General features: G+C 40.3%; 1 protein-coding gene across 1 annotated transcript; it reads left to right on the forward strand.

Annotated features, from left to right (window-relative positions):
* Positions 1-11,696: 11,696 nt before the first annotated feature.
* Positions 11,697-24,096, forward strand: MARCHF11 (membrane associated ring-CH-type finger 11). The gene is made up of 4 exons (XM_035125465.2): positions 11,697-11,927; positions 17,088-17,243; positions 21,764-21,956; positions 23,720-24,096. Exons 1-4 carry the CDS (start codon positions 11,697-11,699, stop codon positions 24,040-24,042), a joined length of 903 nt encoding a protein of 300 aa, XP_034981356.1. The 3' UTR covers positions 24,043-24,096.
* Positions 24,097-24,531: the final 435 nt, after the last annotated feature.

The raw sequence follows: 24,531 nt of genomic DNA on the forward strand, positions 1-24,531 counted from the left end.
CGCGCCCCTCTTCCTCTCACTCTCTAAGGACGGGGGAGCGGGGGGGGCGGCCCCGGGGTGCCCGGCTCGGAGAGCCCCAACCGGGCCGTGGAGAGCTCAAGAACATAGAGAACCAGCAGAAAATGAAATCCTGCGGCAGAGGGGCTGCCCGCCACCGGGACCACTGCCCTCAGGGAGACAAGAAACAGGGTCCTCTTAAATGGCGTTTTTAAACGCCATTTTCTTCCCCGTGCTTGCCGCCTCCGCTGCGTCGGAGTGCTGCAGAACAGCTGACTGGAGCATGGCTTCACAACTGAGCGCGCTCCTGCAGTGCCGGCTGCAAGGAGTGACTCTGTGAGTGGAGGTGCCTGTGGGGGTTGGTTTCCGCGGTGTGGAAGTATGTCTTATTTTCGGGGTATGTCTTATATTTCTCAAATGCTTTAAAACCCTGCCATGGCTTACTTTATGACTACGTCTTAAAAAGGGGGAAACACGGTATATGGAATGTCTTAAAACAAATAAAAAGAGGATGTTGTCACGAAAATCGTTGTAGACATGCTGAGCAGCAAAACGTTTATGAAGAGTAGAACATTTCCATAGCCCAAATTTGGCGGTCCTTTCCTCCCAATTCCACTAGCGATGCCAGTTTCTCATATCCATCACATTGGCACGTCTGAGCCTCTGAAATGTCACATTTGATGGTGAAATGTATATTGGCATTGTTAATCGACAACATCTCCAGTTTTTGGTATGATTATGTGAGAAAAAGTAAAAAAGGAAGATCGATTCATTTATTTTAATTGCTTTGAAATAGCACACAATCCCAAGGGGCTCTGGAGAATGTTTCTTTTTTAAAAAAAATAGAAAGAACTTGTGCCATAATGTTATATATAACTTAGAGGGAGATGCGCTCAGTGATGCAGAACCATTTTATAAAAACGTATTAAGTCCTCCCACATCAGCAGTAGATTGAATCAATCATATTTGTCATGTGTTGCTCTCTTCAGCTGAATCAAGGTGTTTGTGAATACAAGGTTGAAGCACAGCCAAGAGTTTCTGAAAATGCAGTCTCATCTTGGCTTGAATCTATAACGGTGAACCTATTCAGACAAGTAATGCACCTTGTCTAGAAAAGAACATTAAATTGACCACCTGGAAAGTATCAACAAGTACCACATTTTTTAAAGGACGGCAGCCACTTCCCTAACTAATAATACCATTGGATTCCCCCCCCCCCAGTTGTTCAACCCATTCATTTTCACCCAACCTCACTTTCTGTGAACCTTTTCTTTTCCCTATCTAGATACAGAATTCCACCTCAAAAGACAAAACAAATTATTGCCCTTTTCCATCTATTGCTGGAGAAGAGGCCAAGAAATGGATCCTTCACAGCAAACCTATGGGGAGTCTGTAAGTTTCATTTCTCCCCAAATGTCATACCGGTATATTAGTATATATTTCATGTATATGCTAAATAAAATTGCCACATATACACTGCCACTTATATAAAAGTCCACACTTTATTATTCTTATTTTTAATCATACATGCAGCTGACCTTACTGTTTTGCAGATTTGAAATCTTAGAAGCTGCAGAAACCTGCTTTTTGTGCAGCCTTCAAATACAGACAAAGCAGTGAACTATAGAATGATATACGTAGTACTCGCTGCAGTGGCACAAAGATCATTCTTTTGGGAGGCGTGGAAAAGATCTTGCTCATTATGTTCTTTACTTTACATAGTGGTGGCAACAAGCATTATTAGACGAGTACTTGACCAAAATTGTTCATGGCAGGGAACTGCAGTCAACTTGATTTTCTACAATTCCTATATGGAGGACAAGTTCTTAATTCTAAGATGTCCCATCTGTAATTCAACGCCTGGCCTAGGTTTCTTATGAAAATATGGAACAAATCTACTCCCCCCGAAAACAACAATGAAAGGGTTTCTTTAGGTCATTGAGATAAGCCAAACATGCCATTTAATCTTTACCTTGTGCTGCCAGGTACTACGGCACTCTCAGGTGAGAATTGTTCTACAGAAAGACCAAATGACGGGAACAATTTCTTTTTTACAGTAATCTTTTACACAGTACTTACATAAGTGCAAAGAGCATTGTTATCTTCTTCTTTTTTTGCCTTCCTAATGGTCTTATGATGTATTTCGCTTTGACTGATAGTTAAAAGCCACTGAATAGGTTGATGACTAAGCAGAGATCTAAACTCAGGCCCTCCCAGCTTGACAACCTCTCATTTGTGGTTTATATTTTTGTGCAAGGCAAAATCTTAATACGAAGACGTACATTCGCCCCACTAGGAAGGTGGCTCTGCTGAGGCACTGGGTCTGCTTGTTTGTTTTTGCAATCAGCTGGAAGTGAAATTAGAACGGTGGTTTCACACAGCCCTTAATATAGCAGTATATCATCCAGCCATGCCCTTTCTTTAATACTGAAGCACAATACTGAATTCAACAAAGCTTCCTGGCAAATTTAATTGGTAGCTTCTTCCTTACAGCTTCTGTCCATGTCCGAGGGATTACTGATGATCTGTCACTTTAATTACTGCTTTCCTTTTCCTTATTATCTTCTACTTGTTTTGACTATTTTCACCATCATAAGAATATAAGAATATTACATTATATTGGCTACTATAAGCAGACAAACCAACACTGTGGCTTGACATAAACTTCATGAATGTAGGTGCCATGATTCATGAAATAGGTTCTTTAGGAGGATAATGGCTTCCACAGATTTATGCCATCCTGCACATAGAGTCTTGTCTTCCCTTCCCCCCCCCATTCCAAACTATGTGTCATTCAAGTAGAAGTTGCCATCAACAACAACTTTTCTGTGGAAGTTTATTACAAAGACAAGAATATACAGTGGATGACTAGAAAATCAGGAGCAGAGTCAGTTGTGCAACTCCTGGGTCACATTGGGTGAAATGTGTGAAACTAATACTGTACAGTGGTACCTCTACTTACGAATTTAATGTGTTCCGAACGCACATTTGTAAGTCGAAAAAAATTGTAAGTTGAATCCCATAGGAATGCATTGGGAGAAAAAAATCGTAAGTAGAAGCAACCCTATCTAAAAATCTGTAAGTAGAAAAAATCCTATCTAAACCGCATCCAAGATGGCGGACGGAGCTCCATTTGTAAGTAGAAACATTCGTAAGTAGAGTTATTCGTAAGTAGAGGTAGCACTGTAGCTCCAAACTATTCCCCTCCCCCCAGTAATTGCTACTAATTACAGATGGTCAACAAGGCAAATAATTTTACCTGGGCCATAGGCTATTTAAAAAGGTTAAGTTGTTTATTCACCCCACATACTAACGATCATTCCATATTTAGACTACTGGCCCATACACCATTATCTCAAAGACTCTTCTAATAGGTTATATTGCAAGTCTATGGGACTTCTCTTGTAGGGTAGCATATAAATAATGTAAATAAATAAATGAATAAAATATCAGTTTAGGCCATGCCAAATGGTTTCTCTATGCCACCCTGATGTTAAAAAGGTCTTCCAGAACTGGGAAGGCACAGTTGCTGTTTGTTTCTGTTTGATAAGTGGCAAGATTGTTTTCTGTTTGGTCTTTGGTCTTTGCTTCGTAAATATTCAGCTCAAAATGTTTTTTTAAATCTGCATTTGTTTAAATGAATTAACTGTGGAAGAACTGTTTCTCTACCCTCGGGAGAGATGACAACTTCGCTAAGTGTCAAAAATGACAAAGATATTTATGAATGGGTTCTCCTAGGACAACTGCAGAATGAGTGTATGTAAATCAGAGGTATTGGTCCAGTGTCAGAAGGCTGTAAGTCAATTATAAGGGGGTGGGGGGAAATCTACCTTGTGATCCTCAGTTCCAGCAGCTATATAATGTTGTGCGAACAATGGCAGAACATTGTTATAGAAGATCAGAGCAAATTTCCAGAAGCACTTAAATTTTGATAAGACAAAGTTATTGAAGTCATTTCGGAAACAATTAGATGGCTCTCTAAGAAAACAAAGAAAGGAAGAGAGAAATAAACAAAGTTGCATATTAGTGCTGATTACTACATGCAAATATTTCCTCAGCATCATAAAGAATGTGATTGCTTTAGGGCAAGTGTCCATATATTACAGCTATTAAAGCTTCAACACAAAGTCCTTTCAGGATGTTTTAATGATCAATGGATGACTAAATGAATGTGGAGCTGCAGGCTATTAACCTAGACTATAACCTCTATTAGCTGTGAGAGAAGGAAGAGAAAACAAGATGTAGCTTGAGTCTAAGATATCTACATAAATTTGGGGACTCACTAAATCTCATGTCTCTAAAATACTAAAACCATGTCCTCTATTCTTTAACTAAAACAAGCTCATTTGTTTGTGTATTGACTTTAGGTCAAGGTGCAAAAACGAGATGATGAAGATCAAAAAGGGCAATATCTCGAATAAGCTGTGGGAAACAGGCAAATATTAAACCATTGATAGCAGCTCATAATTCTACCACATTAACTTGATCATGTGTGGGGGAAAAACCTTTTCAAGCATCAGTTCAAAGCCACTGATGACAAATGAGGGAAGATAAATTACAGTATAGTACTTTTCTACTATGTGAAGGCACATAGTAGACGTGAACATGCAGTATTTTATCACTGTGTGCGTGTGTGTATTTCGTAAAGATGGCAGTATCCATTTTATGAGTGCTACTTTCCTTAATAGATTTATTAGTAATGTTTACTTAAAATGCCAACCATATCTTCAGAACAAAGAAATGTGTCATTTTAGCTGGTTTCTTTATATGGTATGCAGTTCATCACTTTCATTGCCTATCATTACAATGTGAACTAGAGTCTGGCCTTTGAGCTATCTGTGTGAAAATTAGTTTGGACACTGTGCTTGCCTGCGTTTAAACTGCAGTATAATTCTATCGTTCAGGATGCTTAATGTGTCTTGATGTTTATTGATTTGAATAATACAGCCCAATGGTATGCAGATTTTCTTGGAAGTGGGTCCCACTGAGTTCAATGTGGTTTACTGTCAGTGTGCATAGGGCTGTAGCCTTAGATTGATAAATACGCTTCCGAAAGACACTTGACACATAGTTCCTGTGAGGCTGTTAACTGATCCCTAAATGCACTTCTTCCATATGCTGTTTAAGTTTCCCAAAGTAAACATGATATACGGGGGTCCTTGGATCTGCAAGGCAATTAGTGGGCAGGAGTTAGCAGCTGCAATACAGAATATATACTGTATCCTTTAAATTCCACTGAGGTCACGGAAGAACAAGCCGGCTTGAGGGCTGCACTTATAAGAAGAAAAGTTGGTCTTTCTGCCAACGACAATGATCTAAAACCCAACATTTTCTGGCAACCAGTTGTTTCATCTACAGTGGTTCATCGTTAAAGAGGTAGTATTTTAGAACTGGGATTTGTGGATAGCTTTAGTAAACAGGAAGCTGACTAACACCTGCTCTTTTAATTGTTGCTTTTCCAGGGAATAACATATATGATTGTTGTGCCAGCAGCATAGGATGCACGCTTATCGTTTCTAGTTTCTGGAAACAAGAAGTTTGCATGCACGGAGATGTGCAATACAACTGTCCCAGCCTATTAGCTCTGTCCTGCTTGGTTGAAACTCACTCTGAATCTGATACTAATTCATTGGTTGAAACACAACGTGGCAGTTCATGGCTCTTATGGGGTGCGCAATGTGCTTTGAGTAAAATGAACCTAGAGTTGCATTAAAGAACATGGGAGGAGTCAAGAAAGAGAAATAGCTACCACTATCAGTCCTTGAAGTTTTGACCTTTTACCGATCATCATTTCCTCCCCTCATGTTTTCTCCATCAACTATGGATATCAGTTCTTAACAATGATGTTCTCATTCCCATGTTCCATGCCCACTGTATAGATGGCATTGTACTTTTGGCTTTCCTTTTCTGTCCTACTTCCTTTCTGTTCTTCTAGGCTCAATGGTACCCACTTCTGAGTGAGTGTTAAGAGGATCACAACCTTGTCAGAACATTAAGAGAACTATAAATATTAATTAAAGATCTATATCTAATTAGTCTAATTAGAGAAACCCATCTCTCTTCTAGACTATACATTAGATTACGATAATGGAAATGAATACATAGTTCATTCTGTCAACAGGTTATGTAAACGTGTGTGTGTGTGTGTGTGTGTGTGTGTGTTAAAACTAGTTTTTGTTTCTTGTTTTACAAATATACAGGTTGAGAAAGGGTGGAATTTTTAAAAAAATATTTATGCTTTTCAAGTTTATATATTTCACTAATTTTACAATCATTTAAACATTTCAAAACTTGACTTCCTTCCCCCTCTTTCTGCGGTTCTTTAAATTTATTTTTAATATCTTCTGCATATCCAAGTTAACTTAATTTGCTCATTTATTCATCTACTTTAAATATATACTCTTATAAAACTGCAGGTTATTACAATAATCCTGCCAATGTTCTTATCTGTTTACAATTTATCTGTAAATATTCCATAAACAATTTCCAGTCTTTTATAAAAAGTTCATTTTCTTGATTTCTTATTCTTCCGGTAAGTTTCTCCATTTTTGCATATTCAATAAGTTTTTGTATCCATTCTTCCTTTGCTGGGACTTCTGCTTCTTTCCATTTTGGGGCGAGTACCATTCTTGCCGCTGTAGTAGCACACATGAATAAGTTTCTATACAATTTAGTTAGTTCTATCCCTATAATTCCCAAAAGAAAAGCTTCTGGTTTTTTTTATAAAGTTATTTTAAACATCCTTTTCAATTCATTATATATCATTTCCCAGGAAACTTTAATCTTACTACAAGACCACCACTTGTTATGTAAACATTAATGGACAGCATCAGCAATAGATACCCTCTGAACACAATTTGTCCAGACAACAGCACTTGCCTGTATCTCTTTTATTGTCTTATTGTGTTTTTCCTCTGTCTGTTTCACTATTCTCTTTTCTTTCCTGTGCATGTAAAATTACCAACTTCTCCGTGCTTCTGTGCATGCATTATGAACAACTGCAAACAAAATGATCCAGAGACCACAAAGTGTGTGTGGTTATGCCCACTGCCCTGTCACAGATCATAGGAAGTCATCTTATCCTGGATGGAGGATTCTACAGCCTGTTTATAATTTACCAGGCTGCACCACACAGAGCTGCAAAGGATCTTATATACAGCTATGGGCTATGGCTTGATAAATTACATACCCCTCTGCCAGCATGGGAGATTCCCCTAGTATCCCCAAAAGCTCCTATCAGCTTCACTACAAGCAGGAGTAAATAATGCTCATTATTAATCCTGACAGATACTACTGCAGAAATGACAGAAGTCCTCTGTCTCCTAGCAAATAATCCAGCTCCTTGGGACTTATATGTAAAAAGTCAAGATAAATCTTAGTCTAAGAAATGGTCTCTCAGCTTCTTCTGCTGTTCAGCACTTGTTCTCTGTTGACAAATCTCCAAAGCATGAGGAGTGACGAGTGATGTATTTTGTAACACTCCCAGCATAACAGGGAAAGAATAATATTTTCATGAACATTATCTCGTGATTTCTCAAGCTATATTATTACATGGTCTCTGTATTTTCAAGTACTGTAGTTCAATTTATTCTCAGTAATGTTGAATTAGAACAATACTAGTATTTGATATGAAATATACATAATTCTTAGTAGTTCTGTTTTCTACTTCCTTATTTATACACATTTTAAAAGCATTCAGTTTCTCCTTTGATTTATGTTATAGGGTAGTTCTTCAGCAAAAGACTTTTATTGATTTTTGTGCTTGAAGAAGCAGAATGGGGAAGCTACATGTGGTGATATATGGCCATAACTCTTTTTTCATTTATCAGTTCCATGTATCTATTTCAGTGGCTGTATTTCAAATATTTTGCGGCTTCCTCATCTGCATTAGCTCACATCTTTATATCCATTCTACTTAATTTGTTTTGTTAAAGTTTAAGGATCACATTATAAAACATGAAATGCAGAACAGAAGCATAGATCTGTAGGGCTGAAAAATTATCTTGTGAACATGTGCTTATACTGACTGGTACATCTAGGGTAGTATTGCCAATAGATTCGTTCTCAAGGCTAAATTAGATGTGATATTAATGCATTTTTTAAATAAATAAAAAATGTAAATAGGAACCACTGAGTCTAAATAATGCAAAACCAACATGCCTTCTACAAGGATAAGTCCTGCCTCAGGACTTCTTTGGGAATTACTTTCCCCCAAAACCAGAGTCCTTTCTGTTGGGGATAATTCAGACGGAAATTCCCAGGTGCCAGAAAAGGTTATTTATGTATGCAACAACTGCAGCCCATGCTTTGTTAGCCCCAAAATGGAAAATGAGCGAGCTCACAACCAAGGAGGAATTGCAACTTAAGTTGACAGAATATGCACAATTTGCAGACTTAACATAGAGAATTAGAGAACAAGAAGAACATAGGTTTCAAGATGATTGGAAAACGTTTATTGAATATATGGGAAATAATTGTGTACAGCTGAAAACGCTGGCAGCATTAAGATAAATTCAACAGTGTAAATAAGTTCTGATGGATGCAATAATGGAAAACCGATTGTATAGTTTTTGTAAAATATGCAGGGATACAATATATGTAAAATGAACCATGGAAAGAGAAGAAGGGAAGTCATTGATATCTTAACTATGTAAAATGTTTATCTGAAATTGTAAACCAGAAAATTTAATAAAAATCATATTTTTTAAAAGTCCTGCCTCACTAACCTTTTTGAATTAGTTTAGAGTGACAACAGGCATATAGATAGAATTAATCCAGTGACATTTAGTCCTTCAAACTGTAAGGACTGTCAGGAACTCCAAAAGCATTTCTCCAAACTCTGTGAATGGGCAGTAAAATGACAACTGCACTCAATGTAAGCAAGTGCAGTGATACACATTGGGACAAAAGAAGATCTTAATTTCACATACTGTATACACAAATGGAGTCTGAACTGATGGTGACTGACCAGGAAAGAGATTTGTGGTCATGGAGATGAAAAAGTCAACCCAGTGCGTGGCAGATGTGAAAAAGACAAAATCCATGTTAGGAACCATTTTTTAAAGAGTTTGAAAATGAGAAAATATATTTGTGACCACATTTGGAATATTGTGCATACCACCCCACCTCAGAATAGATTCTGTAGAGTTGGGAAAGGACAACAGAACTGGTCATGGGGCTGGAGTGACACCCCATGAGGAAAAGTTACAACATTTGGTACTTTTTAGTTTAGGAAAAAGACAATAGAGAAGCACAGGATGATGCATAGTGTGGAGAAATTGGACAGAGAGAAGCTTTTCTTTCTCTCGCATAATGCTGAAGTTGTGGACATCCGGTGAAGCTGAACGCTGGAAGTTTGAGGGCACACAAATGAAAACACTTCTTTGCACAGTGTACATAGTTGAACTGTGGAATTCATTCTCATACGTTGTGATGATTGCTGCCAAATTGGATAGCTTTAGGCAAATCTATAAAGGCCAAGGCTATCAGGAGCTACTCGCCATTATGGCTATGTTCTACCTCCACTTGTCGGAAGCAGTATGAATACCAGTTGCTGGAAATCATAAAGTAGGCAGAGTGCTTATTGTGTACTTCCCACAGGCGTCTGGTTGGCGACTCTGATAACAGGATGGCGGATTAGATGAGCCTTTGGTCTGATCTAGCAGAGCTCTTATGTTTGCATAAGAACAAATGAGGTGCAGGTGTCTCTTGATGTGTGTGAGGATTGAGAAACGAGCTTTTCAGGGTATGCAAGGGAGCAGCAAATGCCTTTATGAATGCGTTACCAAATGCCTGAGCTTTCTAATACATTTTCAGGTTAAAGCTTACTGGGAAATGATATATAATGAATTGAAAAGGATGCTTAATTTTTGCCAGTTTTGCCAGTCATTTTGTCATACTGAAAAACATTTATTCGGAAATGGGATATGTATAAAAAGTATTTAAAAGATTATTGTACTAATATAACGTCACTGGCAGAACTGGAATGACTTCTGTGATGTGATAGATAATTATAGAAGATATTATTGATGATTAAAAAGAAAGTGGAGATTAATAGTGCACCAGATAAAATAAGCAGTAAATACACGATGGGGTGCTGGGAAGTCATTGGGAACTTAAGAATGTATAGGGAACAAAGAATGTGACTTTCTTTTTGTATTTATGTCTTCAGTATATACATATGTTTGTTATTACTTTAATAACATCAATAAAGCATATTATTATTAATAATAAAAGATGTTTAAAGTAACATTTGTAAAAAAACTACCAAAACTGTATTGAAACTTATTTTTGTATGCGACTACAGCGGCAAGAATGTTACTGGCCCCAAAATGGAAAGAAGCAGAAGTCCCAGCAAAGGAAGAAGGGATACAAAAATTTATGGAATATGCAGAAATGGCAAAACTTGCTTGAATAAGAAATCAAGATAATGAACTTTTTATAAAAGAATGGAAATGGAATATTTACAGACAAACTGTAAACAGGTAAGAAACAGGCAGGATTATTGTAATGACCTGCAGTTTTATAAGAGCATATATTTAAAGTCGATGAATAAATGAGCAAATTAAGTTACACTGGATATGCGGAAGATGTTAAAAATAAATTTAAAGAACCGCAGAAAGAGGGGGAAGGAAGTCAAGTTTTGAAATGTTAAAATTATTGTAAAATTAGTGAAATGTATAAACCTGAAAAGTGTGTGTGTATGCTATACAATACTATACTACGCAGAAATGTTTAAGTGTTTATTTGATTGTACTTGAATCTTCCCGCCACACTCGCCATCCTCTCCTGCCACACCAAGATGGGGCAGCATGGATTTCTTATGGACAGTGCCAATCCTGAATGTATTGGATTCGTGACCATTACGCTCATTTGCCTTCAGTAGCCGTAAAGCTCTTCCGGATTGAAATGACTCTGGTCTATTTTTGGGGGGGGGGTGGATGCTGCAACGGTGTTTCCAGTTTTTACATTGGAATCTACTCTGGATCAATATTGAGTAGAATTTCAACGACAGCGAGGAGAATCAGCTTCGAGGCGAAACAGGTCCCTCGAAGGAAACGTGGGGTAACACAGCCACGTGACCCCAAGAAGAGGACATGGGTAGCAGCAACATTTGGCCCCTTTGTGAGGCGAGGGGAAAGGTAGCCAGGCAACTATGTCGACGGGGAGGGGGGGGTGGCTGAGGGACGTCGCCAGTCACTATTTTGGGGGTGAGGAGGGTGGGCGGGTGGGGGGCGGCAGAGTGCGTGTGCCCCGGTTTCATTATGCGGAGGGAGAGTTGGCGGCGGTTTCGCGAGTGACGAGGCGCGCGCGTCTTCTTTGGCGCGCTTTTCCCCATTCCCCACGCCCCTCCCTCTCCCCCCCCCCCGCGCCCCACCTGAGCTCGCGCCCGCTAACGGTCTCCCAACGGTTTCTCTCGCCGCCGCGTTCTGAGGCGTCAAATGCGGAGGGAAGACTCGCGCGCCGGCACTAAGCCTACTACGCGGGAGGGAGGTGCGCGCGCGGGGAGGCGGCGGCGGCGGCGGCTCGGCACGCGGCCACCGCTCCCCTCGGCAGCCAGCCAGCCAGGCGGGTGGCTCGTGCCCGTCTCCAGCCTCTCTCCCCTCCGCAGAGGAGAGGGAGGGGGCGAAACTGGGCGTGCGTGGGAGGGGAGGCGCGCGCGCGCGCGCACCTACGCGCGTCTGTGAGGGGGGTCCCCCATGAGCAGCGGCGCGGGGAGCGGCGGTGGCGGCAGCCCCGGCCAGCCGCCGGAGGGCCCCGCCCCGCGCTCGGAGGCGACGGCGACGCCTCCTCCTCCTCCGGCTCCTGAGGTAACGGTCGCCCCCAGCGAGAAGCCCGAGACGCGCTCGGTGTGCAGCAACAGCAGCGGGGATGGCGGCGGGGTCGGCGCCGGCCCCATCTGCAAGATCTGCTTCCAGGGCGCCGAGCAGGTGAGCGCTGAGGCGGGACGGAGGGGCGCAGAGAGAGAGAGAGAGAGAGTTGGAACAACGCGCGCCCCCCTCCCATATACACACCTTCGTTAAAATGACACGACGCGGGTAGGAGGGCGGGGGGCAGGGTAGGAGGGAGTCGCGCACACGTGGCTGTCGAACGCCGGGCAGGCGAGGGCGGCCGTCAGCACCACGGACAGCGCCGGCCGCCGCAGCAGGGAAAGTTCGGCGCCGCCAACGAGGAAGCGGGGCATCCCGCTTCTCGCTTCGCCGGGATAGTAACAGTACCGGAGCGGTGGCTGGGGAGTGGGGGGGGGGCGCCGAGGTGATCCCATTGACTTAAGAAACGGAGTGGCCGTGCTCCTTCAGGGCTCGGTGGGAGCAGATACATATATTTATTTTTTTTATTTACTATTAAATTGTAAGTGTAAGATCCGCAGGCTTGACTGCCCCACCCACTGGGGCAAGGATGCAGAGTGGTCATGCCCTTTCTAGGTTTAGTGGGAGCAGATGCCCATGATTGCTTGCTTGCTTATTTATTTATTTATTTATTTAAGTCAGATCCATGGACTTAAACTGCCCCACCCACTGTGGCAAGGAAGCGGAGTGGCCGTGTCCCTTCTGGGCTTGGTGGGAGCAGATACATATATTTGTTTATTTACTATGAAATTGTACGTGTGAGATCCGCAGACTTAACCTTGCCACACGCTGTGGCAAGGAAGCGGAATGGACATGTCTCTTCTAGGCTTGATGGGAGCAGATACAGATAATTGTTTTATTTATTTGCTTGCTTGTTTATAAATTTTAAGTGTGGGAGATCCTCAGACTTAACCGCGCCACCCACTGTCACAAGAAAGCAAAGTAGTCATGCCCCCACTAGGCTTGGTGGGAGCAAATACAGATAAGGTTTATTTATTATTAAATTGTAAGTATGTTGTAACTTAATTGCCAATTCCTGTGTGTGGCATTATGCAGAGAAGTTGTGTGGAGCCATGTACATAACCAGTGTTTATAAGCAGTAGAGGCACTGGTCATTTTTAGATGTAAAAGTGTAGGTGGTAGAGAATGCGGAATACTGATGAATTGGCCAGTGGGGATAAATATGTATTTGAAAACAGAAACTAAAGCTACTGGCAAGCACAGCGGTCACCCACTTAATACTGTCACCCACAGTATTAAGTGGATGGAGCTGGGTTGTTAGAGGGTAACGTGCTTATTACTGTAGCTGATAGATACACATCACACCGTTTTGTAGGTAGTGTGATAACTTTTCCTGTGGAACTGTCAAACAGTAGGAAGTTACAAGGCACATGAAGGGAGGCATGATTCTCAAACCCAGCGCCAACATGGTCTAAATGTATAGCCTAATTTATTGTCAGTTTTAAATTTTTAGATGTTTAGATGTTTAAAGTCTAGATGTTTTAAATTTTGTATGGATAAATGTTTATTTCTGACTGACGGCCGAATAAAATTGAATTGAATTGATTCTCAAACCTCAACAAGCAGCACTACATTTTCAAGATTCCTGCATTGCAGAGGGTTGGACTGGATAATTCTCATGGTCCCTTCCACCTCTACAATTCTATGATTCTTTGATTTTCCATTAATATTAGCCCTCAGCCTCATTTTTTTGCTTGTTGCCAACCTAGACTTCATCTATAGGTGGATGTGTTTTTCTGGAGCCAGGCAAGAGACTGGGACTTATAATAAAGGGAAGTTGTTTTTTTAAAAAATCAATTAAATATCAATTTCCTCCAGTCCACAGAACATTGTATGCAGTTGTATATGTATAGTTCTGCACAAGGATGGATGGATGTCTTCCTGCTCAACTTCACCTATCAACAATGTGACTTGTTTCTCTACATAGTCTGGCATTAACTGTCTTTCAATTCTGCTTGGTAGTTTGTAGAGAGAGAAGTTATCTGAATCAACGGTATGCACTATATCAGGATGCCATTTACTTAAAGCATTCCCAGTAGATTATGTCTAATCTATGCTCAAAAACCTTTAGAGAAGGCCATTTATAGGGTATCTGTTTCCTTCCACATCCTGTCTGGCTTTGTCAAAGGTAACCAAACTCTTCTCCTCCAACCTTTAGTAAACTCTTTTCCATTTTTATATGTATTGTGACAAATACTATTTCCCCATTATCAGTGGCATTGTTATTTTGTCACAATACCCCACCGTTGACACATCGTGTTCAGCTTGATGTTTCCATTAACTCTAAATTAGCCTTCCCCAACCTGATACCCTGCAGTTGTTTTTGACTCCAGCTACCACCAGCCCCAGCCAGCATGGCCCAATGATCAAGTATTGTGGGAATTGGAATCCAAAACATCTGAAGGGCACCAGGTTGGGGAAGGCTGTCCTAAATAATTCGTAGAAATCTCAATTTGCTAGCCAAATATCCCCCAGTCATACAGTAGTTTACATTGGTCTCTACTTCTTCCATTTTTTACCTTTCCATATCTTTAATTTATTGACATAGTGCTGGATTTTGTAACTACTCTTTGAAAGGATTTCCAGACTATTAGTTCTGTATAATCCACAGTTTAATGCCTGCTATCCCCTCTTTCTCCAAGTCATTAATAAAGAGTGAAATCTGTCAACATAAACAGAAAGAGCTCCATATTCTCCCACTTGGTTCCCTTGCCTATTCTACCAAATTAGTGGTAATTCTTAAATCTGTCATTACAGCCTCAGAGCTGTCTCATCAGGTGACAATTTCCTGTGTTTGATACCTTACGGCTCACTTTGTGGTTCACTGTGCTGTCTAAATTAATGGGCCCAAAGTTTCTGTGCAGTGAAAACTGATTGCAGATAGCAACTGAATTTCTTCCAAGTTTTCTGCAGTGAACATCAAGAGCCTTCCCTTCTCCAGACTACAGTAAAGAGCTACTTCAACAGGATGTGTGTTGGTGGTAGTGATCTGTTGTGGGTGATTGTTAATCTGAATTTGTGTATTAAAGAGGTATGAACAATGTGACACATGTTTCTTTGTAAGTGGATGACAAAACTCCAACATAGTCTAATTTACCGTATTTTTAGCTCCATAGAACGCACCTGACCATAGGACGCACATAGTTTTTAGAGGAGGAAAACAAGAATTTTTTTTGCTTTCTTGAATTGTCCTAGGCATAGCAGCAGCCAACTCCTAGAGGCCTAGGTGCCTTTGCCCCCCCCAAATGAAATATTTGAGGAGGCTTCTTTTGCAAAGGGGGAAAGCTCCATTTTTTTAAGGATCAGCTCAAAGTTGTGCAGCTTTTTTTGCAAATGGAAAAAGCCCTGGTTTTTTTTGGGGGGGGGGTCAGCTCAGAGTTGTGCATCTTTTTTGCAATGGAGGAAAGCTCCATTTTTAAGGATCAGCTCAAAGTTGCTGAGTTTCCTTGCAAAGGGAAAAATCCTGTTTTATGGGGTTCAACTCACAGTTCTGCAGCTTCTCTAGGAAAGGAAAGGAAAGGAAAGGGACCCATTTCTACAGTTTCCAGACAGATAATCTAATCAGCCAGTCACATGTCTCCCTCTGCAGACAACAATTGAGGCATAGGCAAGGGGCCGGGAAGGGAGCTAGCTCTCTTATCTCCCTCCCCAATCTCTTGCAATCAGTTGCTGAGTGGGTTCCTTTCAAAGTGCTCATTCCCTCTTGTTAGCCTTTAGCTCTTTCTTTTTTTTAAAAAAAGGCATGATCTGCCTTTAGCTCCTGGACAATTCTGCTCCAGGGGCCACGCATTCGCTTCATAAGATGCACAGACATTTCCTCTTACTTTTTAGGAGAGAAAAAGTGTGTCTTATGGAACGAAAATACGGTAATGCTCTGGAATTCTGCATTGTAGTGGTACGGAATATGTAAATTAGATAAGTCTAGTAATGGTTTCTTTGCATGTTCTACACTTTTTGTATAGTGGCATAATTAGTTTTACTCTTTAGAATTTGGAATTTTAAATTTTTGTGAAGCTGTGGGAAAGAAGCTTTAGGATTCTTAGAAAGGCATTGGGAAAAGGATTAATTTCCTTATGAGGAACGGCTTAGGGAGCTGGGTATGTTTAGCCTGGAGAAGAGAAGGTTAAGGGAGATATGATAGCCATGTTCAAATATATAAAAGGATGTCATATAGAGGAGGGAGAAAGGTTGTTTTCTGCTGCTCCAGAGAAGCGGACACGGAGCAATGGATTCAAACTACAAGAAAGAAGATTCCACCTAAACATTAGGAAGAAGTTCCTGACAGTAAGAGCTGTTTGGCAGTGGAATTTGCTACCAAGGAGTGTGGTGGAGTCTCCTCCTTTGGAGGTCTTTAAGCAGAGGCTTGACAGGCATATGTCAGGAATGCTTTGTTGGTGTTTCCTGCTTGGCAGGGGGTTGGACTGAATGGCCCTTGTGGTCTCTTCCAACTCTATGATTTTATGATTCTATGATTCTAATTCTATACAAGAAAGGAGGCATGAACCTGTGGCCAAGGAAAGCAGCTGATGAATCACTAAATGTCAAAGACTTACTCAGTTGAATGTTGTACTCAGATGTTACCTACATATGCTTAAGTTTTCTAGGCATAAAAAAGATCTCAAAATTTGCATTATTTTAAGATGGACATTTAGATTTGAGACTCTTGTTAAGCTGCAGGATACTTTATTAGATGTCACATTCATCATTAATGCTCACTGGCAAGCCAGTTTCAGAGTTCATCATATATATTACAGGTGTGGCCTGTGTACTCTCATGACAAAAAATTAATATGCCACCAGAATAAATGCAACCTTACTTTATTGCTCTAAAATGATTGAATGCACTATATAAAAGACCTTAAAATATGAAGATCCCTTGGATCTCATGAATTTTTTATTAGGATAGAGTACAAACATTTCGGAAATTGCAGATGAACATTTATTGTAAATACAATACAAATAGTATTGCTCTTTGCCCAAAGAGTTAATTTGACTATATTTATGTTTTTTCTTTTCTTTTTTGTGACCCTGGGATGGGGGAATATTGAATAATATTTCCGAAATAAATGTTGGTGGCGGGGGCCGGGGGAGATTATTCCAGCTAATAAACTTTTTTTAAAAAAAATGCCAGCAAACTGATTTTGAGAGACACTGTTCAAGGATTTGGAAGCTTAATATTATATTTATTATGACATTTAACCTTATTTGTTATTTTTCCTAGGGTGAATTGTTAAATCCCTGTCGATGTGATGGGTCAGTTCGGTATACACATCAACTTTGCCTATTGAAATGGATTAGTGAAAGAGGGTCCTGGACTTGTGAACTCTGCTGTTACAGATACCATGTTATAGCAATTAAAATGAAACGGCCTTGTCAGGTATCATTTTAAAATTCCAGTAATCGTATAGACTGTATGAATACAGTAACAATTTTTTAATACTTTGGTTTATTCATCATTTTATTAACTGATCTCCATTCACTGAGTCTGCATGGGCTTATCATAACACACAGTAAATATTTCCCATTCAGCTCATCCGTGAGGAAAAATATGGTAACATCAAGCTTAGGTATTAAAGAAATTCTTAATTTCATCATACCTTAAGAGCTGTTTAGGTTCTGCTTAAATTCGTTTGACAACATAGGATTGCTCCAGAAATTAAATTCTGCCTGGCAGTGCTTTGATAAGTGCCAAATCCCTAAATCAGTAATGTGCAAATTGAAAAGATATAGTGAAGATTATCTTGAGAAATTAAGTTAAGGGCCAATTTTGCCAGATTTATGTCCCTTTACTTTGTCCAAGGTACAAGGGTTGATATCAGTGTACAATATTTTTTGTAGACATGATGTTAAATGTGCCTTTGCGCATTTCTCTCATGCTGTGATTCTGATGAAAATTCCTCCACTGAAGCTGCCATTTGCACTGGGATTTTGCCAACCCAGTGTATTAATCCACTATACTGTTGGAGCCCTTGCGTCTCCTCAAAGCCCAGCACAGCTCAAGGGCTGGGAGGGGTGTGTGCACCAAATTTGGGTCTAGTCCAGGGCGCGTTTGGTGGGGGGCACACGGGGAGGGGGGAAAGTGCTGTTGTACAAGCGGAAGTCCTTGCACAGGGCTTCCACTGATGGAGTTCACACCCAATGTAGATAACAAATTTTGCAATTAGAATAGAGTTGGACTAGAATTTTAAAAATGCATTTTTAGTCCTATTTCTAAAATTCCTAGCTTTCTTAAATTTGGAAATTCTGATTAACCCTATTGGTTAAATCTGACAGAAAACCTGCCACTTCCTTTATTTAGTTAAAGCTCTAAGACCAGGGATGGAGAAGCTTAGGCTGTGGGGTGAATCAAGCCTTTCAGGCCTCTCTGTCTGGCACTCAGGACAATCTCCACAGCCCCACTCCCTAGCCACCCCCCCTCCCAGGCTATACCACCCCCAGCTTTGCTTTGTACCCTTTTGGAGTTTTTTTTGCCGGGCTGATAATATTGCTTGTTTGCCTGGATGGAGGATTCAGAAGGGTGTGAGAATGTGTGTAGAAACTACTATACAGAAGCACCATTCATATTAATGGCTCTGCCTGTTACCATGTCCACTTTTGTTTCTGGCTCCACCTGCCACTGGAATATGGCCCCCAGAAGGCTGTCCAGAAGAGAATGTTCCCTACCTCTCTTCAGTGATGCATAGAGTTTCACTCACCTGCGTCGAATAGGGCATAATAATTCACTCTTCCCAATAGACTTTGTAACATTCTATCATTTAGTATTGAAACAGTTTTTCTCTTCACTTTGTTACTCCCAAATACATAAAGAGCTTGGCAGCTACAATGTGTAAAATGTGCAAGACATTTATTCCTGTTCATTCTACCTCTCTGCTATAGGAAGTTATCAAAACACTTATTTTTTCAGCACCACTATCAAAACATACATATTTCCCCATACAAACTTTTAGCACACACTTTCCCCACTACTCCCCACCCTTGTGAATTGATCTAAAGCCTTCTTTAGGGGTTCTGGAAATCTGAGACTATAACCCATTGGCTGGATGGGGAAGGGGATGAGGAGATGAATGTGCTAGAATGAGTCTGAAGCAGGGTCCTATATCCCACAAAGAGCATACATGAGTAGGAACAGGGACCCTTCAACTCATAGAGAGCAATACGATAGGGGGCAGAGATAGCATGTTGGCTCTCATGGCACCCCTCACATGTTGTATCACTAGATTTCCAGACCACCTAAGAGGATTAGACTGTATTATGTCTCATTCAATTTGGGAGGGGGGATGCTCTCACCCAACAGCATTCCCCTGATGAGTCATGCTTCTCTTTGTGCTGACACATAGAAATATTTAAATATTTAAGAGTAGTAATTCTCTTATTTGGCAAAGAATCTCTAGGCACAATTCCGTTAAGATCACATGAAAGTTCTAGTCATGTTGTCTCCCAGAGCGGTCCTTTGCAAGGATCTCCTACCATGAGTTGCTAACAAACCTCACTATGCCAAGGTCACAGGGCTTATTTCATCTGCTGTCATCCCTCTTTCTTCTACTTCTTGCCACTCCTACCCTGGTTTGCTAGCCCACATGGTTATGCATCATGGTACAAAGTGCTAATAACTTGGGGGGGATCTGTTTTGGTGTATATTCTGTTAGACAAACAGGGTTGATCCATGCTTATTGGCTGCCAACAATTCCTCTTTCCATTATCTCAATTGCTTACATAGGGCATAATCCAGGACCAGCCCATCCATGAGGCGAGGTGAGGTGACCACATTGGGAGGGAGGATCCACAGGGGCAACAGATCCGGCCTCCGAGGAATACATTGCCTGCTGCTGCTGTTGCCACAGTGGCAGTGGCAGCTGTGTTGGATCTGCATCCTCAGCGGCTGTCGTCCCCCCCCCCCCCCCGTGCCAGCTCTACAGTGGCCCCTTGGTGAATAGGAGGTGCCACTGGTCTCCTCCTGCCCTTGCTCCCAATGTAGATATTTGTTCTCCCCTGGTTCCTGATGTACATCTTCACTCACCCCTTCTTCCCTGGTGGGGAGGGGAACATTTTGTGGTTTGCCTCAGGTGCCAAAATGTCTGGGGCTGGCCCTGGTATAATCTCTAACTGAAGTAGAGAGCAATGGTGACTGTTGCCTACTGGGACAAAGGGGAGATAGAGCTTGTGCTAGAGCTTGTGGCAATTGAAACTAATTTTATTTCCTGGGAAATTTTTCTGTAATCAGAAAAACTGAAAATGACAAAAAATAGTATGCTAGCTTTCATGTTTTCCAATACTAATCATCAGGCTAGATGTTGAAGAGCTCGGAAGAACCTAAATGTTTGCACACTATTTTGTGTTTGTGTTTTTATTTTGTTGTAATAAAGGCATTGTCCTAATATGGTTTCAGTATTTCTCTTATGGGCTAACACTGCTGCCATTATTTTTTACATTTAAGGTCTCCCACAACTGCATGGTTATATACTAATACCAGTACACTGGTAAGAATAGAAGAATACTTTTATGTATTATTCTAGCACATACTTTTTATACATTAAAAAACCCAATCTTTTAAAATTTCATTGAAGCAACATATGAAATGTTCATATGGTTATGAACTTGAGATGTAACCATTGTAGTGATGAATGTGGTTCTGTCTTTCTTTGATAAATGTGAGGAAATAGCTATAACCAAAATGAAATGCATGTAATTTGATAGCTTCTCTCATTGCGCCCCCCCCCCCCCCGAGGTTTTACTAAATAGCCGAAGCTGACAAGCTTAAAAAATTATTTTGGCTGAGCATTGTTCTTTTCCTTCATCAAAAATAATGTTGGGTTCTAAATTTTTAAAAAGAAGGATAAAATTATTTTCCACATGAGCTTATGTTGGTTTTTCTTTCTTTCTCTATTGCACAAACAACATTGTTTTATGTATCAGGATTCCCCTGGAGATATTTTTCAAGTATAGTCATGTCCGTCTATTGACTCAGCTTAAGTCAAATACTTTTAAAGTTATTTTGATTTCCATGGTAGAGATAATCTTCAATCGTATACCCATAGCTGCCAAGTTCCGGATTGAAAAATGTCCGCAGTGCCAGAAGTCGCTTCTATGCACTTCCGGACATGCGTAGAAGTGACTTCTGGCGCTGTGGCCGTTTTGAAAATGGGCGGAGCGGCACCGGAAGTCACTTCTACACATTTCCGGACATGCGTAGAAGCGACTTCCGATGCCGGTGCCGCCCGATTTCTGGTGCCCATACATGGGCAGAGCGGCACCAGAAACATGGCCGCCGGCAGGAACTGCTTTCCGGGGATTTACGGGATATGAATCCTTTCGGGAGACCAGCGGGAAACGGTAAGAAAATACGGGGGTTTCCGGGAAAAACCGGGTACTTGGCAGCTATGCATATACCTACTTTCCTAGGATTAAGTCTCATTGAAAACAGTGGAAGTTTTAAAATCATTCTTCTTCTTCAGTGTATAGAATCACACTGTTATGTACATATAAAGTTTATGCAGGAAATTAGGAATATATTTCCCATAATTGTTAGGTGATTTCTGATTTCAATATTTTTATATGGTTTTTATTATAAAATTCTTGTAAATGGCACCAATATTTTTATGAATAGTGATATATAAATATTTTTATAAATATTAGTTATAGTGTTCACATGGTTCTATATTTGCACCAAGTATTTAACTGTCATTTCTAAGCAGCATGTCATTTCTGTGTGACACTGCAAGCTGTTATTTAAACTTCCTCAAGTTTAAGCATAATGAGATGCTTGGAGGAGCCTATTGCACAGGTATAATGCAACATACATGTAAAAAGGCTCTATGAACATTTTCATGGGTTGTCATAACAGATCTTCAATGTTTTTCTAAACATTTTATACCTTATTATATGTCTTCTTCCTTCTAGTGGCAAAGCATTACTGTAACTCTGGTTGAGAAAGTGCAGATGATTGCTGTAATGTTGGGATCACTGTTCTTAGTAGCAAGTGTAACTTGGCTTCTGTGGTCAGCCTTCAGTCCTTATGCAGTATGGCAAAGAAAAGATATCCTTTTTCAAATCTGCTATGGAATGTATGGTTTTATGGATCTGGTGTGCATAGGTAAGGCCAAAAAATGAAATCATTCATTCATTTTGTTAAAGGTGATAAGAAATAATTTGGAGTATGCTTATTTTCCTTACATATATAAATGTATGTCTGTTTCTTCAGAAAGTAGAAATCATGCATCAGCAAAGTTCTCAAGTGTAAAGTTTTTAATCAACAATAAATAAAGCAAAGATTTTAAAATTGCCCAACAGCAGTTATTGGTACACAAAGCCTGGCATATCAAAGGGATTGGGGCCTGACACAAGGAGCATATAGCTCCAGTATTTATTACATCATCTCCACTGATTTTAAGTTTGCTTTCAAGCCCAGTTCAAAGTACTGCTTTTACTCTGAATATTATAACCTTGAAGTCTCCCGCTATAGGAACCCACCTGCTTACCCAAATAATCATTCAAGGCTCTGTTTAGTATCCCTACCCCCACTGCCTGAGGTGTGGCAGGTGGTCACTAGAGTGTTTTCAGTGGTGGTATCCAGGATGATACTGTCCCATAAGAAACTCATTTACTTCTCTCTTTGTTTTGTTTTTCATGCACAGTGAAAATGTTGGGTTTTTTAAAGAAGGTGTTTGGCCTCAATGAAACTTGAACATGTCCTTGATTTTGTTGTCTGCTGATGTCCCTGTTGCATTTTTTAATTCACTTCTTTTTGTGTGTGTGTGTGTTTGTGTGTGATCGTTTTAATTTGCTCTGCTTTGTATTGTTGCTAGCCACCTTGGGGGAACTTGTTGAACAGAAAGGTGGCATGCAAATAACAAATTAATAATAATGTTAGAAGTGGTTAAAAGTGCTTAATTATGGCTCAGTTGTAGCTGCAGGTTTTATATTAGCACCTGCAGGGTTAGCATACTTTGCTGTTGCAGTGTGACTGAGTCTCAAACTGCATTAATTTATTGTATATGTATACACACAATAGGGGACCCAGGTGGCGCTGTGGGTTAAACCACTGAGCCTAGGGCTTGCTGATCAGAAGGTCGGCAGTTCAAATCCCTGTGACGGGGTGAGCTCCTGTTGCTTGGTCTCAGCTCCTGCCAACCTAGGAGTTCGAAAGCACGTCAAAATGCAAATAGATAAATAGGAACCGCTACAGTGGGAAGGTAAACGGCATTTCCATGTGCTGCTCTGATTTGCCAGAAGCGGCTTTGTCATGCTGGCCACATGACCTGGAAGCTGTACACCGGCTCCCTCGGCCAATAATGCAAGATGAGCGCGCAACCCCAGAGTCGGTCACGACTGGACCTAATGGTCAGGGGTCCCTTTACCTTTACCTTTACACACACAATACATGCATGTATGCACATTGCTGGACTACATATACCAGATGGTCTAATCCAACAAGATAATTCTTAAGACAAAAAGTCACCGTTGTTTATATTTAGCTTTCTTTAAAGGCTGGTCTTTAATAAATTATATAATTATATAATTGATCAGATTTATAATGTAATTGATTAGATTTATAATGTATGTGCTGTGTTGCCATCTTATACTGATTCAGCAAACAAATGAATCATTTATGGTAGTATACGTTTAAAAAACATCGTTTTCTCTTGCTCAGAACAAACAAACAAAAAAATGCCTGGATGCATATCAGTTTATTACAGTATATATAAATGGGTCCTGGCCACCTGTAATTCAGCTACTTTGGTTTACCTGTGCTTTGGCTCAGGGCACTAATTCAATTCTGATGCCACTTATTTAACAAATAAATGTCATCGGAATGAAGAACTGAGGGCTTGAATAATTTGTTTCTTTTACTTTCAGGACTTATTGTGCATGAAGGGGCCTCAGTCTGCAGAGTATTTAAGCGTTGGCGGGCTGTCAATCTGCACTGGGATGTATTAAATTATGATAAAGCTACAGACATAGAAGAGAGCAACCGAGGAGAATCCACAACATCTAGGACTTTGTGGTTACCACTAAATGCATTTAGAAACAGAAGTTTAGTTCATCCAACACAGTTAACCTCACCAAGATTTCAGTGTGGCTATGTTTTGTTACATCTCTTCAGTCGGATGCGACCTCAGGAGGATTCATCAGATGATAACAGCTCTGGAGAGGTTGTTATGAGAGTGACTTCAGTGTAAAAAGTTATGGTCACTATGCTACACGCACAAGAACAATGTGCCCTGACCTCTCGCAGTATTCTGGAATGTAGTTACAATGAATGGTGAAACCATAGCACATAAAAATATATAAACTTTTTTTAATTTATGCTTTTATATGATCAGTTGAATTGCAAATACATTTTCCTGAAAAGGCTCTCTTTCTTTTTATACCATAATTTATCACTTTTTATCTATTTGTACTCGGCATTTATAAAAATATAATTTAACAATAGCTTTAATAATGTGGAGACAAATATTTTAAACTACAGCTATTTTTGATAGTTTTAAGTGTATTTTCAAAGTTCTAAGCCATCTATAATTTTCAGGACATGTAAACAAGATTAATTAGATGGCTTGCGTTTAGTATACCAATCAAATTCATCCAGTGTGTTACTTCCAGTTGGGTAAAGGTATGTCTTTGATTTTTGTCTGGGGTAAATGTATAGCGCTGGGAGAATAAAGGGAAGT

This window comes from Zootoca vivipara, chromosome 8, assembly GCF_963506605.1.
Source record: "Zootoca vivipara chromosome 8, rZooViv1.1, whole genome shotgun sequence".
NCBI lineage: Eukaryota > Metazoa > Chordata > Lepidosauria > Squamata > Lacertidae > Zootoca > Zootoca vivipara.